The sequence below is a fragment of the Lichenostomus cassidix genome, chromosome 1Aa (genome assembly GCF_008360975.1).
Source record: "Lichenostomus cassidix isolate B80296 chromosome 1Aa, HeHo_3.0, whole genome shotgun sequence".
NCBI classification, from domain to species: domain Eukaryota; kingdom Metazoa; phylum Chordata; class Aves; order Passeriformes; family Meliphagidae; genus Lichenostomus; species Lichenostomus cassidix.
In genome coordinates, this window is record NC_139480.1 from 55,527,246 (window position 1) to 55,543,295 (window position 16,050).

At 42.8% G+C, this 16,050-nt stretch overlaps 1 protein-coding gene across 11 annotated transcripts in view; it reads right to left on the minus strand.

The window, feature by feature from the left end:
* SOX5 (SRY-box transcription factor 5) overlaps positions 1 to 16,050 on the minus strand; it is a 283,017-nt gene that overhangs the window by 13,305 nt on the left and 253,662 nt on the right. For all 11 annotated transcript variants that reach the window (XM_085049155.1, XM_085049154.1, XM_085049153.1 and 8 more), the window contains 2 exons: positions 2,941 to 3,049; positions 1,890 to 2,063 (listed from right to left, as the gene is read on the minus strand). In XM_085049155.1, the coding sequence (XP_084905281.1) occupies positions 1,890 to 2,063; positions 2,941 to 3,049 (283 nt within the window). The remainder of the gene's footprint in view (positions 1 to 1,889; positions 2,064 to 2,940; positions 3,050 to 16,050) is intronic.

Consider the following 16,050-nt stretch of genomic DNA (forward strand, 5'->3'; position numbering starts at 1 on the left):
TTGAGGGAAGACCTTTGTAACGTTTCTGTCAAGTAGGGAGATGCCGGGACCTCCCTCTCCATTGCACAGGTAGAACGGAAAAAATCAAATGTGATGCTGTAAAGAAATAGAAACATCATCTCTCACTGCCTCAGACCTTGCCTTTCCCCGTATCTGGCAGCAAAACAGAGAGTTTGGAGTCAGCTATACTGTCTGTCACCTCAACGGGATCTGTAATGAATTTGCACATTTTACTCCAACTACTGTATATCTAATCAGAAAAAGATGTCCCCATATCTCCCTGATCTAGCGCCAAATAGTAAAAGGTGATTCCTTATGTTAACAATTTCAGCAGAATGGCTTATTAAAACCAGATTTTAGGGTATTATAAAATGCTTAGAAGCCCTTTAAAATGTCAACCAGGATCCCCAGAGACTGCGTAAAATGTCAGCCCAGCTCAAGCGCCTGTTTTAAGCAGAATGAATTAGCAGCGTGCTGTCGGAGGTTGTTATCCAAAACAATCAGTTAAGAGGGAAAACATCAAGCTTTCTTTGTACTTTCTATATGAAAAGGGCCATTCAGAATGATCTTGTAGATTTCTGAAGCTGATTATTTAAAAACAGGTTTAACCAGGTCTACTCTCAATTTAGAAACAGACCAAAACTATTACTGCCCTGTCCTCCGGCTAATCACATCATACACCTCTGACCAGTATAATCCCTTTTAACCAGTATAAGGTTATTTTGCCATCAACATAACCAATTTAGCCTTCTAATCCTGTTCCCATAACTAATCTAATCATCTCGTACCACCCTTTAAATCATGGGTTAATATCATCACATCTGCCATCCACGGCAATACATTCTGCTTCTCCAACCAATTTATCTCATTTCCACTTGCCCCCTGCTAACTTTTCATAATACCACTCTAATCAAGGTAAGGCTCAAACCTCTGACCAGTCTAAACTCAGCATATTTACCAGCCCTGCAGCTGGTTAATGCTGCCATTAGAATTACACCACATCTCCTGAGTAGCCTGCATAACCAGTTAGATAGGCAGCAGAGGTAAACATGTTCCCTGCTCAGCCACTGGCCTGAGGGATGCCTAGTTCCTGTAGCTGTTTTCATCAGAAAAAATGCAATATCTCTAATTTGGTGGCAGATATGTTATTTTTCTGCAGAACAGAAATTCATTGGCTTCCGTGAGCCTCATTAGTCACCTGCTGTATCATCCAGCATGTTACAGACAAGAAACTTTGGACAGAACCTGGTCCCGAGAATGTGGTCAAGTAGTGACAAGTTGGAAGACTATGAGTAGATGATGTTCATGACAAATATTGCTTGGGATGTGAAGAGTAGAGAATACGGAAATTAGGGTCTGGGGTTTTGGTTTTTTTTTTATTTTAGGATTCTTTTCAAAATATGGAAGAATGAAGAACCACCCATTGTAGAAGATCAGGTTTGAAAACCTGAAGGTGTACAAGTCCATGGGACCTGCTGAGATGCATCTGGCAGGTCCTGAGGGAACTGACAGATGAACTGGTTAAGCCACTGCTCATCCCATTGGAGAAGCTGTGGCACCCTGGTGAAGTTACCACTCTCTGGAAAAGGACAAACATAACCTCCACATTTAAAAAGGAAAACCTGAGAACTATATGCTATTTAGTTTCTCCTCTGTGCCCACCAAAATCACCACCACGATCTCAATAACTAAAAAGACACAAGAACATTTCAGGTTGTGGTTAATGCACACTGCTGGGCAGCACAGGGGAAGCTCCCATCATTGTCCTTGGTGCAGTGATTAAAGAGCAAGAGAGAAAGAAGCAATTCTGCTGTGTCAGGTGCTCCACTCAACTCAGTCACAATCTTTTCAAGATTTGCACTTGAAGAGCAGTGCTCTATCATTCTTACCTAGTATCTTGCTGATGTTGGAGTTGTGCATGTCAGGGAAGGCTTGAAGGATCTTCCTCCGTTCATCCTTAGCCCACACCATGAACGCATTCATGGGGCGCTTGATGTGGGGCTCATTGCTCCCACGCCCTCGGGACTCCCGGTAAATCCGAGACTCTGAAACTCCGGCGCTTCCTAAAAAGAGAGAGGGAAACATTTCCAGCTTGTGTTTTCGTATGGAGCTTCCTCTGCCATCAGTAGCCTGGGTCAGGTGCTGCCCATTCAATGAGTCAGTATTCGCAATAGGTTAATGGTTAATATATTCTATACTGTCTGGTCTAGTTATTCTGTTAATTCAGTATCACATAGTATAGACCTGAGGAAAAGTTTCAACTTTTTTTTTTAATATAAAGCATTAAACAGCTTTTCTAAGCCATCTTTTACTGCTTAATTACATAAACCAAATATATACTTATCAATGCAGGTTTACTTTTTATTTTCTTAGTTTCCTGCTGACAGAATACTGGTCATATTATGTCACCTACCCTCTACCTTTCCTGTGACAGAAAGGAGGTGATGGCAATATTGTGTATTTCCTCTTGAGCAATTCTCTAACTAGCAAATGAATATTTATGTACTTGCCTGTTTTTGTGCTAACATCTCCTTAACAATATATGCAATAGCAGGGAAACAACATTATGCTCGCTTCATCAAACCCATAGAGCTCCCAGAGATGCAGAGCACACAACACTTAAGGAGCATCAGGTCTACACTTCATGGATTCCCTGTGTGCTCTCTCCTATCCCACATATATTTGTCTCCTTTAGTCCCTTTTATAAGAAATACATTTTGGTCCCATCTTGAGACCATCATTGGGCAGGGAGAAGGCTAAAACTCATCTCCAGACTTAAAACACCCCACAATGAATCACTTCTTCCCGCCTTGTTTCATAGCCACTTATTGCTGACAACTCCTATTCCTCACAAGCCCCCAAAGCACTTGGATTCTCCCCTCAGATCCTGATGATATGCACGCACAAAGCTGGAAATAAGGATAAGCCATTTGTACTGACCGTCAGAATCTCCACTCATGTTGAAATCCATCATTGCGTGGCTGAACTTCCCATCTTCACTCTGTTTTACTGCTAGCTGCTGAGTCAGGGTCTCCAGTGTTGTTTTGTCCTAGAGGGCAAGATGACAGGATTTGGATCAGGAAAATAATTAAATACTCTAACTCCAAATTTTGCATGTTATTTAGGAGGTTGATAGGGAAGCTAGATAACCATTCACAACAGTTTACTGAGCCACGTCTTTAGGAATTCATAGTAATGTTTTTTCTGGAAGAGATAAGGTTACAGCCTCCACCATAAAGCCCTTTTTAAAACTGGCTTACTAGCTAGTGATGAGCAAACTCCATAGTGTTGAAAAGGCTGGCTTAGTTAGGCAAGACCAAATTGGCTGCACATCTGAAGAATACCTCAACTCTCTATGTCCCTGGGACTGCCAAGCTGGCCTGGAAGTTTAGATGATACACACTCTTTAGCAATGTATTTATTGTTTCACTCTATTTCTAGCCTGCAATCAAAGCACAGAGACATGGATGGCTTTGCCCTGTTTCTTTTTAAAAGGCAGTATTTTAGGAAGCAGCCCATCGGGAAAAAAGCCACCCCAAGTTCAAACTTACACAGGCCTTGGGAAAGGGTCATCCTGAATTAAGCATGATCCTCGGGCAGCAGTTTGTGTTCTTGTCCAGACTGTTTTGCCCAACCCTACTAACACCCCGTCCGTCATTCATCTGGTCAGAACTAACTGTGAACCCTGGATTGCAACAGGCTGGGCTGTGCTGCCAATTCATCTGTCAGGCTGCAGTGCTGTCTGAAGACACTGCCAGAACAACATGCCAGGGCCATTAATTCCAATGTTCTCTTCAAAACACCTCGCTTCCCTCTGAATTGTTTGACTTTACAAACACAAAGGTGTTCCATTTTCCGACTGTTTTTGTTTTCCCAATGACTTTTGCTCGTGAGCATTCTATCTTCCTGACAATCATATGTTTAAAAATAAATCTTTCAGGGAAGCAATGCTAACATTTCAAAATCTCAGGCACGGTGCCTTTTGCAAAGCTAAGAAAATGACATGATAATAAAGTGGCTCCAGTCGAAAAAATTCTTTTGAGCTTCTTCCTGAAAGGAAAGATTTCTGTTTCCTTGCGCTATTCCACTCCTGATGACTGTAAAAGATCAATAAACCGCAAAAACTTCCAGTTTTCACATGGCAACTGTTCTATGTAGCCTAATAATGTCACTGGGTCGCGTTACAGAAGAAAACAGAAAACAAGAGAACAATGTGAATACAGAAACGCTTCCTGCAATGTGATGTCCCTGCATCTACAATTCAAAGAATGGTTCAAATTCATGTGAGTCACTGCAGAAAGATTTTCTCAGGAAGAGTTAGAAACAAGGCTAATCTGCTCAACTTTGTATGCTCACAGAGTTTAAGGAACATGAGGTTAACTCTCCTACTCCTCACATTCATTTTCACTGCGAATCCCTTTTTCGCACCCCTGGTGCTCTGTCTATACCCTGACACATCACCACGGAAAGCTTGCAAGATGAGCTATGCTCTTGGTTTTTGCAGGAAAAGCTCTTGCAGCAGACTCAGCCTATCCCAAGCAAAAGGAGTTCCATAACACTTCCAGGCGCAGCAGAGCCTGAGAGCTTGGAGAAGCTTCAAATAAGCACCTGAACTGTTCAGGCATTTAACTTTACCAAACTCTTTGATCCACTGGTTTTAACTCAGCTCTCATTCCCAAAGCAGCCTGTCAGAAGTCAAAAAGTCAGGAATAAGTTGACTTTGTATTTCTTCCAAATGGATTGCAGATATATAATGGAAGTCAACAGTTTTTCCTCAGGAAAAAAGAAAAAATCTATTCACCGTCAACTTCATAGTGCTAGAGTTCAAAAATTTTTATGTCAGGGATCATTTTAAAATGCTGCCACCGAGGTAGAATACAAAAGAACATTTTCTCTTGTTGGGTATATTATGGGGGAGGGGAGTAACTCTGTTGCAGACTTTTCCTGAAGCATGTATAAACCTCTTAGAGAAACAGAGCTGGGAGCGCAAAGGGCACAGACTTAACAGCTTTCTCTTTATGCAGTCAATGCAGCTCTCGGAGTCAGAGGCAGCTCCATTCCCAGCCACGTTCTGCCAGTATGATCTGATGGAGTCCTGAGGTCAGTGGATACCCCGGAATGCTGCCTGCAAGGCTCACACCAGGTACAGCTCGTCCATCACAGCCTGGCCTAATCAGCCCACAGATGCTCTGAAGTGACCCATCTTGGGCAGAATTCTGCATTTTGAAAAGCCCAGGCATGGTGGAAGAGGGGCCATGAAGGAATGCCAGATGAGCGTGGAGCCCTGAGCTCTCTGGAGAACTGGAACAGGAGGAGCACTGAGAACACCCTTTTACCATGGTGACAATTTACTCCTTGCTACTTAAACGTGTAATTCCACCAGCAATGATAAAATGGCAGCTAAAAGGAACTTCTGCATGATATTGCTCTTGAAAAGAGGATCAAAGCAGCCAGCTGTACTTTTCTGTGTTAATGCTCAGAAATGTTTTAAGTCTAAAAAGCACAGAGGCAATAATAAGTCTAAGACCTGCTTTTTCCTCTGCAACAGCACTTCTCCTATGAGGAAAGGCTGTGAGAGTTGGGATTGTTTAGCCTGGAAAAGAGAAGGTTTTAGGGTGATCTAATTGTGGCCTTTCAGGACCTGAAGGGAGCCTGCAGGAAAGATGGAGAGGGACCCTTTAGAAGGGCCTGGAGAGGCAGGACAAGGGGGAATGGCTTCACACTGACACAGAGTGGGTTTAGATTAGATGTTAGGGACAAATTCTTCCCTTTGAGGGTGGTGAGGCTCTAGATCAGGCTGCCCAGAGAAGCTGTGGCTGCCCCTGGATCCCTGGCAGTGTCTAAGGCCAGGCTGGATGGGGCTCTGAGCAGCCTGGGATAGTGGAAGGTGTCCCTGTGCATGGCAGAGAGGTTGGAGGTAGATGATCTTTAAGATGCCTTCTAACCCAAGCCATTAAAAAAAACCAAACAAACCACTCAACTGCCCCCCTCAAACCCCAATGAAAACAGTCTCAGGAGAGCAGAAAGATCAGCAACACCCTGGCTGGATGCAGAAGTCTGACTATATGTCAGCAGTGCGGTAATTTCCTGTCCTACGCTCTTCTCATTAAAGACACAGCAGCTGATTTTCCCTGGTCCTGACAGAGAAACACTTTTACAATCACTAAATATGTGAAAGGGGCTAAGCAGCATTCCCATGCTGTTTTGCTGAAAGCATTTGGTTGATGACTTACTGATTTTCGTTTGCTGGAAGCACCTATTTACCTTTTCTACCAAGTTTCAGTTTATGGGCAAGACTTTATGGAACCTCCAAAGAAACAAAGGAAAAAATTTTTCTTCTTCAACCCCAAATAAACTGGCAACCTGCTGATATTGCTATCCCAGCCTTCTCTCACAGAATCACAGAATGGTTTGGCTTGGAAGGGACCTTAAAGATCAACCACTTCCAACTGCACTCCCCCCAACCCACAACATCTACATAAGAACTTCAGACAAGAAATCCACAACGATTTGAAGTTTATACAAAGCCAGCATCTATTTATCATCATTATCATAATTCAAAAGCAAATTGCACACTCCCAAAACTGCCTCCACTCTGCAGTGTTGGATTAGCAGTGTAAGCAGTAGCAAGATGAGGCCCCACCCAGAGATAACAGCGGGGTACAAGCAGAACATCCCTTTGTTTAAGGTATGAAATGCTATTCACCCCGTGAAAAATGCCAGGTGGCATCTACTGCAGCACCAAGCAGCAAAAACAAGCAGCAAGGAACACTCCTGTCCTTCCAGGAGAAAAAATATAGCCATCTCTTGCTAAATGTGAAGTGATTCCAAATTGCTGGATTTTGTATCAGAGACCTCAGAAGGCTGAAAGACATTTTACAAATATCTTTTTTCTTTATGAAGGACTTCCTAATGGTCATTTTTATCAGGTTGTAGGAAAGACTCCCTGCAGGGGCAGCAAGAGCTCTGTTGACTAGATAATTTAAAATTCTAATGGGCAAACCAGAGAAGACAATACTGTAGAGAGCAATCAATGCCACAATAGCCCAATTGTTCAAAGTATAAACCAGAGAGGTTTCAGCAATAGCCACAATGTGATGAGAAGTTTTTAAAACTTTATTAATCAAAGAAATTAACCTGCCGAAGAAGATTGATTTGTACCACAGCTCCTAGAAACGCTCTAATCATATTTCAAAGAACAAAAACACATACACACATGGAATGTGTCATGTAAAAAAAAAATGACTAAGCACCACAAGTCAGACTCAATTTTGTGGTCAGCTGCAAAAGTTAGTTGGCTCTCTGTCATGGATAGCTGTCGTAGTTTAACAAAACATTGATCTAAAAATGACAAGAACTTGGTTGCAGTCTCTTTCATAGAAGAAACATAAAACAAGAAGAGTCAAAACATATGTAGAACAGCCTGATCCTGTTTGCCAGAACTCCTCCCACAAAAGTGGAGCATAACCTTGGAACGTTTGAGAAATAAGGCCATCCTGAGACTTGCCTCCTGCCCTCTGCCCTCACCGCTCCCATCTCATACTGGGTCACGGTGCCAGAGCTCAGGGTGCACCCGGGACCATTCCCACACCTCCACTCCTGAAGGACTCCCCAGTCCTCCCAGAACACTGGGAGTGCTGGGCATATGGCAGCAGATCCCTCCTCCCCCTCTTGGAGACATCCTCTTGGCTGGGGTGTTTGGCAAACACCGCCGGCACTCTGAACTCCGCTGGAGCTGCGCTTGGCAAGAGCTGTTTTTCCGATTGCATAATTCAAGGTTAGCACTTCTACTGAAGCAGTCCACTCCTCACTTTGCTACTCCCCTGACCCTACCCCCATTTTCCCTGACAGGAATATTGCTCCTAGCTCAGTCCTGATGCCTGCAGAGAAACAGCCAGCATAGAATTCTAGTGGAGGAGTGTTCAGGAACATCACTTCCCATTCCTGCTTTTCTTATCCAAAGTGAACTGAAAGGCCAGGCAAAAAAAAAAAATGCTGGAGAGAGCCAACCATGGTTATCTGTGGACTGCAAGGAGAAACTTGCAGATAATTTCTAACAATTCCAAACACACTGATGGACACAGTGCCTGCTACCTTTGGTCAGTGTCAATACATTAAAAAGAAACAGATGGTTGCCTGCTACTGTCCTTTTGTGTGGCTCATGTCTTCCCTCCCCCTCCAGCTACAATTTGTCCGGCTATTTCTCTTATCTAAATGCTAAAGATGGTATTTTCGAATAGACTTTAGTTTTGATAAGGCAGATTTTATCTCAGATTGCTGAGCGGCACCTGTGACAGGATCTGATGTGTCTTGTGGTGCTGAGGTACATCTCCTTCCCCAGCAAGGGCCTGTAAATATCAACCCTTCCAACAAATACCTTGGTCAAAATGCACCAAATTCTAAACTTTTGGGCAGATTAGTTGCTATGATCCCACAATAAAAGTTCACCTATTGACAGAAAAATATATTTAATTATCAGACGCACTGGTGGCCCCAGGTGTTATCCACTCAACACTGTGGTATTTTCCTTAGCTCTCCAAGAAGGTGAAGAGCCTTATGCTCCATCTAACATGAGTGAAGACTTCATAGAAGAAATCTTTCTGTGCAATCCCTCTGTCTCTCGTAATAATAAACACCAGAATAGCCTGAGTTCTAAAACCTTCATCCACAGTCCTACCAAATGTGGAAAACATGAGGCAGGCAGGCATTATGGATGACAGAGAGCTGGAAAAACTTGGGGGAACCACTGGCAATAGTGAGAGCTCTGCCCAAAGGCTTGCACATGATGAATTATTTACAGTCCAGGCTCTACTCCTGCATTTTAATCTCACCTTCCTTCAAAACAGGTACTGTGCACACTGTCTGTGTTCAAACCTTGTCACACCTCTAACTGCTCTAAGAGAATTCCCAGCTGTTTTCAGAGGGATCTTCAATTTAGATTTGGGTTTTCCTGTGTCACCTTGTCCAAGTGTTCCTCACTCATCAGTGAATTACCCACAACATTTCACAAAGAAAGGCAAGATTATTAACTCTGTTTACCAGAAGGGAAATTGAGTCACACATTATGGGACTTGCCAAAGGATCCTTAGCAAGACTGATTGCTTTAGAAACTGAAACTGGCACTCCTGGATCTTACAAAAAATTACCATCTCAAGCTTGTAATTCCTTTGTGAGCTTGGAACTGTGACTCTTGCTGATGGCACATGGTACCAGGGAAAGCAAAATAAAAATAAAGCAGTTATAGATCCACCATTGCAATGGACCTTGCTTAAGTAACACTTGCAGGGCTGTAAAACTCATAAAAAGCACATGCATAAAATGATAAAATAGAGTGAGACTTTCAAATGTTGGCTCAGTAATTGTTAAAACCCTTCTGGCTGCACAATTTTATAGTCTTCTACTATACTAATGAAAAGGCAAGAAACAACAAAGAAGGGTTTTAGCCTTCCAATTATATAAACTCTGTGGACCACCAAAGAAGATGAAAGATTATTTATAATGCCACAGCAAGTTATCATTTGGGAGATTTTTTTTTTGTTGCTGCATCAAAGTTGAGTATGAAGAAACAATGCATTCACCACCCCCTCAGCTCTTTCAGTCTTGCTTATCTGAGATCTCTGTTTTTCATGGAATAATCCACCCACAGAACCTAAAAGCAGCATTAGAAGCAAGAAAATAAAAGAACACTCTTTATTTGTGGCTCTTCCTGATTTTATGAAACTTCTTTCAAAATTATGCAGTCTAAGTTGGGGCTACATCACTTGGTGAAGGAACCATATCTTTTGGTTTACAATGCATATTAAAATCCATATTGCTTTAATACTGCCTAGAAATCATTGCATCTGATTTGCAATTTACATGATGCATTATATGGACTCAGTAGAGAGGTTCCTTATGAGGTGTCACAGGGAAAAAATCAGATTGACCAAGAAGAGCCAGACATTTAATTACTCTTCTCTCAGGAATAGACACCAATTCACAGAAAGAATTTGCTGAAATTTATACAGTCACTTTCTTTGCTGTGCATTGTGGACACAGGGCCTAGGTGTCTAAGGGCTCTCAAGTCAGTCCCTTTAAAAGCACTGAAGGCATGACAGAGTCCACTGAAATAAAAAGAGGAAAATCCTCAATAACTTGGCAAGGGTCAGATCCCTAAGGTTCCTTTTTTTTTTTTTTTTTTAATTCTTTATTTTAGAAAGAATGACTTCCTTCATAAAGTGTATTATTTGGCTTGGAAACAAACTGATGGGAAGTAGGAATTCTAGAGGACACTGAGGTCCTGCTTTTCTTTGGTTATGATCTCTGAGACATAGTGCAAGTCAGGACTTTTACATGAAAATGCACATAGGCCTGGCATAGCCCACTATTTTAAAGATGGAGCAAAAAAGGAAAAGAGAATCAAAGCAGAATGATGAGATGCTGTTTCCTTCTTAGGAAAGTTGTTACAGCAGAGGCACAGGCATTGACCTCAACCAGATCCAGCTGTAATCTGCTGACAGCAAATAGGTTAAGAGTTCCATGACCCAGTTTCTCATCCAGACTGCTTCCTGGGCTGACACGGCCTGTAAATCTCTGGGAATTGTTCCATCGCTGCACCTTAATTTCCTGAACTCCACAGGACGGAGATAGCGATGCTTTCCCACCATTGAGAGGAGTTTTGAGGTCCCTGGATGAAATGTGCCGTGTAAATGTTAACCAGGGATTCACAGCGAGTCAGAGAGCTGGTACAGCTGATCAGTGTGGAAATGAAGCGTTAATTGGGGGAGAGAGGTGGCACACCAAAAATGAAACAAGAGGAAAATCACAGCCCACACAGGATTTCCTGGGAAGGAGGGTCTGCATGCACGCAAAGAGAAAGCAAGAACACAGTGTCTGCCTTCCTGGCAATTGTTTAGTAAACAATGTGTGACTCAACTGCATAGCAGCAGTACAGCCATTATAGACTATTTTTTTCCCTTTTTTCCCTAGAAGGTATTCAAATTATGCAGGCTGATGCACCTTTGCTTACACTTGTTCCAGCCCTGCAGAACAGGTCAGGCTGATCTCTCTGGAGCCTAAATGGACACAATTCACAGAAGAATCAGGCTCAGCCTCTATTACACTGAAGAGAGGTACTGCACTGAGGCTGGAGTCCCTGAATGTGCTGAAAGCCCCAGTGACTGGGGGCATGTGATTATGTAAAAATAAAAAAAATCTCAGGAAGTAATAAGCTCTCATGGCTGTAGGGCACAGCTAAGAACTTAAACCCAAGGACTCCAAAAAGCTCAAAAGTCATAACAAGAACTCCAAATCAACTGTATGTTTTATTATTTTTTTTTTTCAGGAGGAAGCTGATCCATCTTTATTGGGCTTCATAAAACTTCCACTACAGCATAAACAGCTGCAGTCCTCGTTGATCCACACTGGGCTGTGAATGTTTCCAATCTCTGCCCTTTGGACTGAACCAAGACTTAATTCCCATTTGGACTTCAGCAGCTACAAGGGTCTAGGGCTCTTCCCATGCCTCTCTGCCTGCTGCTCTCCTTAACTTCAGCTGGAGTTTCACACACACATCTGTGGGCAGAATCCATCCCTCCCTCCATAGGCTTCATTTTTTATTAGCTAGCCCTGCCCATCCAACCCTGCCATCACGAGGCACTAAAGACACACATAAATATCCATACTTAAGCTTTAAAAAACGGATCTGGGCATTTAATAAACGATGGTCAACCAGGAGGGGAAAAAAAAAGTGTTTTAAAATAAAGATCTAAAATCCTTGGGGGAATAAAAAAAGTCCTCAGTGCAGAATCTCTCCCTCCCATGCGTAGGCACTTGCTAACTGAGAGTAGTGGCACTGTGACAAAAGTAGCAAACCCAAAGGCAGGCTTTACTAAAGGAAAAGGGGGGAGGGGAGTTCTTCCACTGGCCATCTGTGAAAACAAGGCATGTGGCCATTAAATGCAGAGGCTGTAAATATAAATATACACAAGCTCCACAAAGCAAATGGCAAAAAAAAAAGGGGAGGGGTTGGGGGGAAGGACAGATAATAAACAGATAAACTTTCAGCCGAAGTAAATCAAAATCTTTATGGCTTAGTGTTAGGCAAAACCAATTCTGATCTTTGCAGTGTGCAAGCCTGACCTGTGTTTTCTTAATTAAATTTGAGAGAAGTTTCAGGAGAAATGGCAGTGGGTACAGTAATCCTGCTGAACAAGACTCCTGGACCACAAATAACCCTGTTGAGGCTGCTGACTGGGCTTATTGGGAATCTGACATCCGGGTGAAGGATGGGTGATGACATAATACCTGCTCAGCTTCTTGTCACACGTTTTGAAAACTTTGTGCTCTGTGCTGATAGCATGAACAAAGAGGACTGTAACCCACACACAACAATTCCTGCTGGCAAAGAACAGCAGTGAGACAAACTTAGGAAGAGAGCAGGGAGAGGGATAATAAGAGGGGGGATATATGATTGTTAGGAGAACACATTAACTTCTGTCTTGTGGGACTCTAACAGTTCATTGTCTGCAAGACACAACCTGGTCCCCACCTTGTATAATCATTAGTCCAAATGGATCTTTGCTCACACTGCAAAAAGAAGACAAAAATAATACACTGACCAGCTTTCCTAAAGTTTTACAGGCCAGTGAGGAATAAAGTGGGCTACAGGATGTGCCTATTAGGTCTGCTGAACGTGCAGGGAGAAGTGTGTATGTGTGTAATGTCTGTGGGTGACACAGCCTCTGCTAGTCCTTGAGAATGCCAAAGTCTTTTTCCAGTAAAATATTACAGAGATTCTGACAACGGGCCTCTTTCAACTCTTGCAAAGTGATTTGGTTTATGGTGTTAGTACTGCGCCTCTGGACTGATTCCCAGTGGGTTTCTCCTGTTTGGGAAGCCTGGCTTGCACCAGGTCCCAGCTGCAATCCTTGCAATTTACTCAATCTAGTCTGACCCAGTGTCTGCAGCAAGCACAGGCTTAGTCTGTTTTACCAACCCTCCTCCTTTCTTCACCTCCCTGCCCTTCTGTCCTTCTATTTTCTCAACTTTCTGGTTCAAATCTAACCATTAGGGGAAGAAAAAAAGTTACCGAAGTAAAATTCTCAACTGCAAGAGAAATTTAAATGCCATGTGTTAAACCAACTATTCCTTATGTCTTTAGTAAAGTGAGCTCCAGTGTTTTATTTCTCAAAGGCAGCAGATCTGTGGGTTTGAGATTCTTAATATTCCCCTCCTTCCCAAGGGGAGAGCAGGGACAAAATTAATCTCAGCTCAGCAGATCACAGTGGTTTCTCAAGAGTTAACTCTGCTATCCCCATCCATCAGGCAGCCAGCGAGGCATCAGGAAGGAATGATGGATGTAAAATTATTACAGGGCTGCCACCCGATATACTTACTGCCATTTGTAACTAACGCTGGAACTGACACACTTTTTTCATTATTAAACATCCACATTAAGTCAACATTGGTCACTGTCATGTCGTGTTTGGCACTCTCTTAAGGGGACGAGGGAGAGGTGGGGGTGGCAGTGGGGAGGATGGTGGGAGGAGGGGAGAGTGGGAATGGGAGGAAAGACATCCTGGACCCAGTGTTCCACAGGCATGAGTAATGGGCTCCTGCTTACAATGCTGGAATAAATATTGTTACAAATAGCTCTTTAGTCACAGCCCAGCAGACAAGTGCATGTCAGAGCCTCCTGAAAGGACACACTCCAAGCAATAACAGGGAGAACTTGCACACACTTGGGCACAGGGGGTGTATTTGAATGCACTCAGCAGTTTTGGGGCTGAGCAGAGAGGCTGATGCTGCCTGTTGTGGTGCTCACCCCAGCTGACAACCTGAGCTCTGAGCTATGTGTATAATAGGTAACATTGTTTATGTATAGTACATATCAAGCTATAATTAACTGTAGATGACAATTGCAAATAAAACTATGCTCTCGGGTTTCCAAGAAACCAGAAAAACATATACACACACTTCTCATTTATACAGGGAAATGTTTCCAAGAAAAGTAATGTAAAAATATGTTTTACTGCATTTGCAATTAAAATAGGTTTTAGTAAAATCCATGTTCGTTGTGATGCTCATAGTTTTTACTGTAATCCTCTGAAAATCAAATCCGTCAAGATGGTCCAAGTTGGATGCCCAAAAAGTGACTCACCCAAATAATCTTAGCCATTTTTTAAAAATCTTTTCTTATTTATGACTCCTTTTCTACCGTTTCGCTCTAATTCCATGAAATTCCTGTCTGACTACTGCCTTAGCTGGCATGACTGGCTGTCCAGAGGGATCAACCCATCTGGGAACACAGGCAAGAAAACAGGACACATACCAAGAGCCCCAAGAACTTAACAGACACTCCCAAAGGTGATTTCCAGCCCCAAGCCTGCCCAGTCACCCCTGGCAGATGAATCCCCACCAAGAGTCTCACATGCATGTTGTGAATGGCACAGAGCCCTGCCTGCACTGGGGCTGTGGCAGCAATTCATGCAACAAAAAGCTCAACAGGTCTCAGAGAATCACAGGTCTCCAAAAGTACACTTCCCACTGCAGCAAGGAAGGGAGAAAGATCTGGGAAATCCCCAAATGAGTTTTTGTTACCTATAAATGAGGTCACTCTACAGGAAGGAGAGTCTTTCTTCTGTACATAACTACAGACAGAATGTGCATTCCTAAGTACTAATGTGCCCAGGGACACACAGATATGTATCAGGATAAACCTCTCTTAATTCCACCCCCCATCTCCCATTCTCCTGGTCAGGAAGCAAAACAGACATATCACATCTCAGAAGTTCAGGGGCTGCCACTAAGTGCCATGGTGGGACCTTGAGCTTCTCTAGTAAAACAGTAGCACTATTTCTCACTAGCCACCTTCCCAACGATCTAATTCTCTGTCTTTGGAAACAGAGAAAACCAGAATAAAATTTAATTAAAAATGGCAATACTTGCTTTCCTCTCAAATCTTGCTCCTAGTGAGAAAACTTTAAAGTCTTAGAGCAAAAAGACACAAACTTCAGAGAAGTTGGGTTGTTTGTCTGAATGTGAAGTTCCCATATTAAAATAAGTCACAGAATCACAGAATCAATTAGGTAGGAAAACACATCTGAGATCTTTGAGTACAAATCAGAGAGCCAATAAAGTTTTGGCATTAATTTTATCAAGTTCCCCAAAGCCTACGTTTGCTTTAGAAAAATTTTCAATTGAGCAAACCATTTTTTCTCCCTGCTACCTTGTAAAAGAACTCCTGTCTGCCCTCCACGAGCCCACCAGGAGGCATGAATTAGAGAGGAAAATAAACTTCAACTGAGGTTGAGGGTGAGAAGTGAAAACAGAAGGAGTAAGGAGAATCCCAAGAATAGGAAAGCAACAGAATAAAGTGAATGCAGATGGTTCCACTCCTGTTACTTAATCAAAAGGCTGTGCAGAGTCACTAGAGCCAGCATAAAGTCATGTGTTAGAACAACAGCTGATCTGTATTAAAGAAGATTAACTCGCAATGCCATGGTGGAGGGCCTGGGATTATTTTATGTGCTTCCATTGCCGAACAAGCCGTCAGCACAATTACTGCCCTCCGATGTGAATGACTGATCTGTAACCACAGCTAAACAGCATGCTGCTTAGGGGCCTGGGTGCTTCATGAAGATGAATTTCCATACCATCAAAGTGCTTTTAATGGGCTTCCTGATCCAACCACAAGGCCTGCTTTGCAAGTATATAGAACTCAGGATGAAGGCTTCCTGTCCAAAAGGATTTGGTCGGTTGTCACTTGACAATTCCCAGCCAGCGCAAGGGAGGAGAAGGGGGAGATAGGTAGAGTTGTCTCTGCTTTGGAGGATTAAAAAAAGAAAAAAAAAAAAGGAAAAAGGGAAAAAAAAAGGGTACAGATGCTTTCTGAATGCAACCAACTGCTGTATCCACAGCTGAATTCAATGCGCTTAACAAATAACGGCAATTTAGCTATGCTTGCGAGGAATAGCTTGAGTCACTTTGCATTAGCATCTGGCTGAGTGTTAAAGTCATTTCTACATGGGGAGCAGAGAAAAGGAATTTCTGCTCCGAGCATCCTTTCAA